The sequence below is a fragment of the Neopelma chrysocephalum genome, unplaced genomic scaffold (genome assembly GCF_003984885.1).
Source record: "Neopelma chrysocephalum unplaced genomic scaffold, ASM398488v2 Primary Assembly neopelma1_185737, whole genome shotgun sequence".
In the NCBI taxonomy this organism is placed as follows: domain Eukaryota; kingdom Metazoa; phylum Chordata; class Aves; order Passeriformes; family Pipridae; genus Neopelma; species Neopelma chrysocephalum.
Window position 1 is genome coordinate 1 of NW_020938777.1, and position 771 is coordinate 771.

Below are 771 nucleotides of genomic sequence, written 5' to 3' on the forward strand. Positions count from 1 at the left end.
CCTGGAGAGGACCAGCAACCCCCTGGCCGCCCAGTTCAAGGTTCCCCCGGGGCCCTGGGGGTGGTTGAGGGTCTGGCCGGTCCCAGAACGGCCTTTTCCATGTTTTTTGTTGTCCCTCTAGAACCTGGATCTCACATCCCGGCGCATGATCCACGAGGGGCCCCTCACGTGGCGCGTGGGCAAGGACAAGACTGTGGGTATGGAGCTTCTCCCCACCCCTCCACTGGCCTGCTGGGAGCACTGGGAGCACTGGGAGATGCCCCTTGGTGTCCTCAGGGATGGGGATGTTTCACCTCCAGGAGAAAGGACCCCCTTTATCCCCCCTTTTCCGCCATGAGGAGGGAGAGATCCCACTCAGCTCATGGGGCACGTCCTGGGTGATCCCACCATGATCCCACCACGATCCCACCACGATCCCACCACTTTGTGTCCCTTGTGCCACCCCCAGACCTGCACGTGCTGCTCCTGGAGGACCTGCTGGTGCTGCTGCAGAAGCAGGATGAGAAGCTGGTGCTCAAGTGCCACAGCAAGACGGCGCTGGGCTCCTCCGACAACAAACAGACCTTCAGCCCCGTCCTCAAGCTCAACTCGGTGCTCATCCGATCCGTGGCCACGGGTAGGGATGGGGGAATCCTGGGATTGAGGGGTGGTTTGGGGAATCCTGGGGTTGAGGGGTGGGGATGGGGAATCCTGGGATTGAGGGGTGGTTTGGGGAATCCTGGGGTTGAGGGGTGGGGATGGGGAATCCTGGGATTGAGGGATGGGGAATCC

The 771-nt window shown here is 62.0% G+C and overlaps 1 protein-coding gene across 1 annotated transcript; it reads left to right on the forward strand.

Annotated features, from left to right (window-relative positions):
• Positions 1–6: 6 nt before the first annotated feature.
• Positions 7–646, forward strand: LOC113962903 (rho guanine nucleotide exchange factor 11-like; the record flags this gene model as incomplete). Its single annotated transcript, XM_027673692.1, has 3 exons — positions 7–40; positions 122–197; positions 449–646. Coding segments are annotated over exons 2-3 (250 nt in total), but the record flags the coding sequence as incomplete, so codon positions are not given.
• Positions 647–771: the final 125 nt, after the last annotated feature.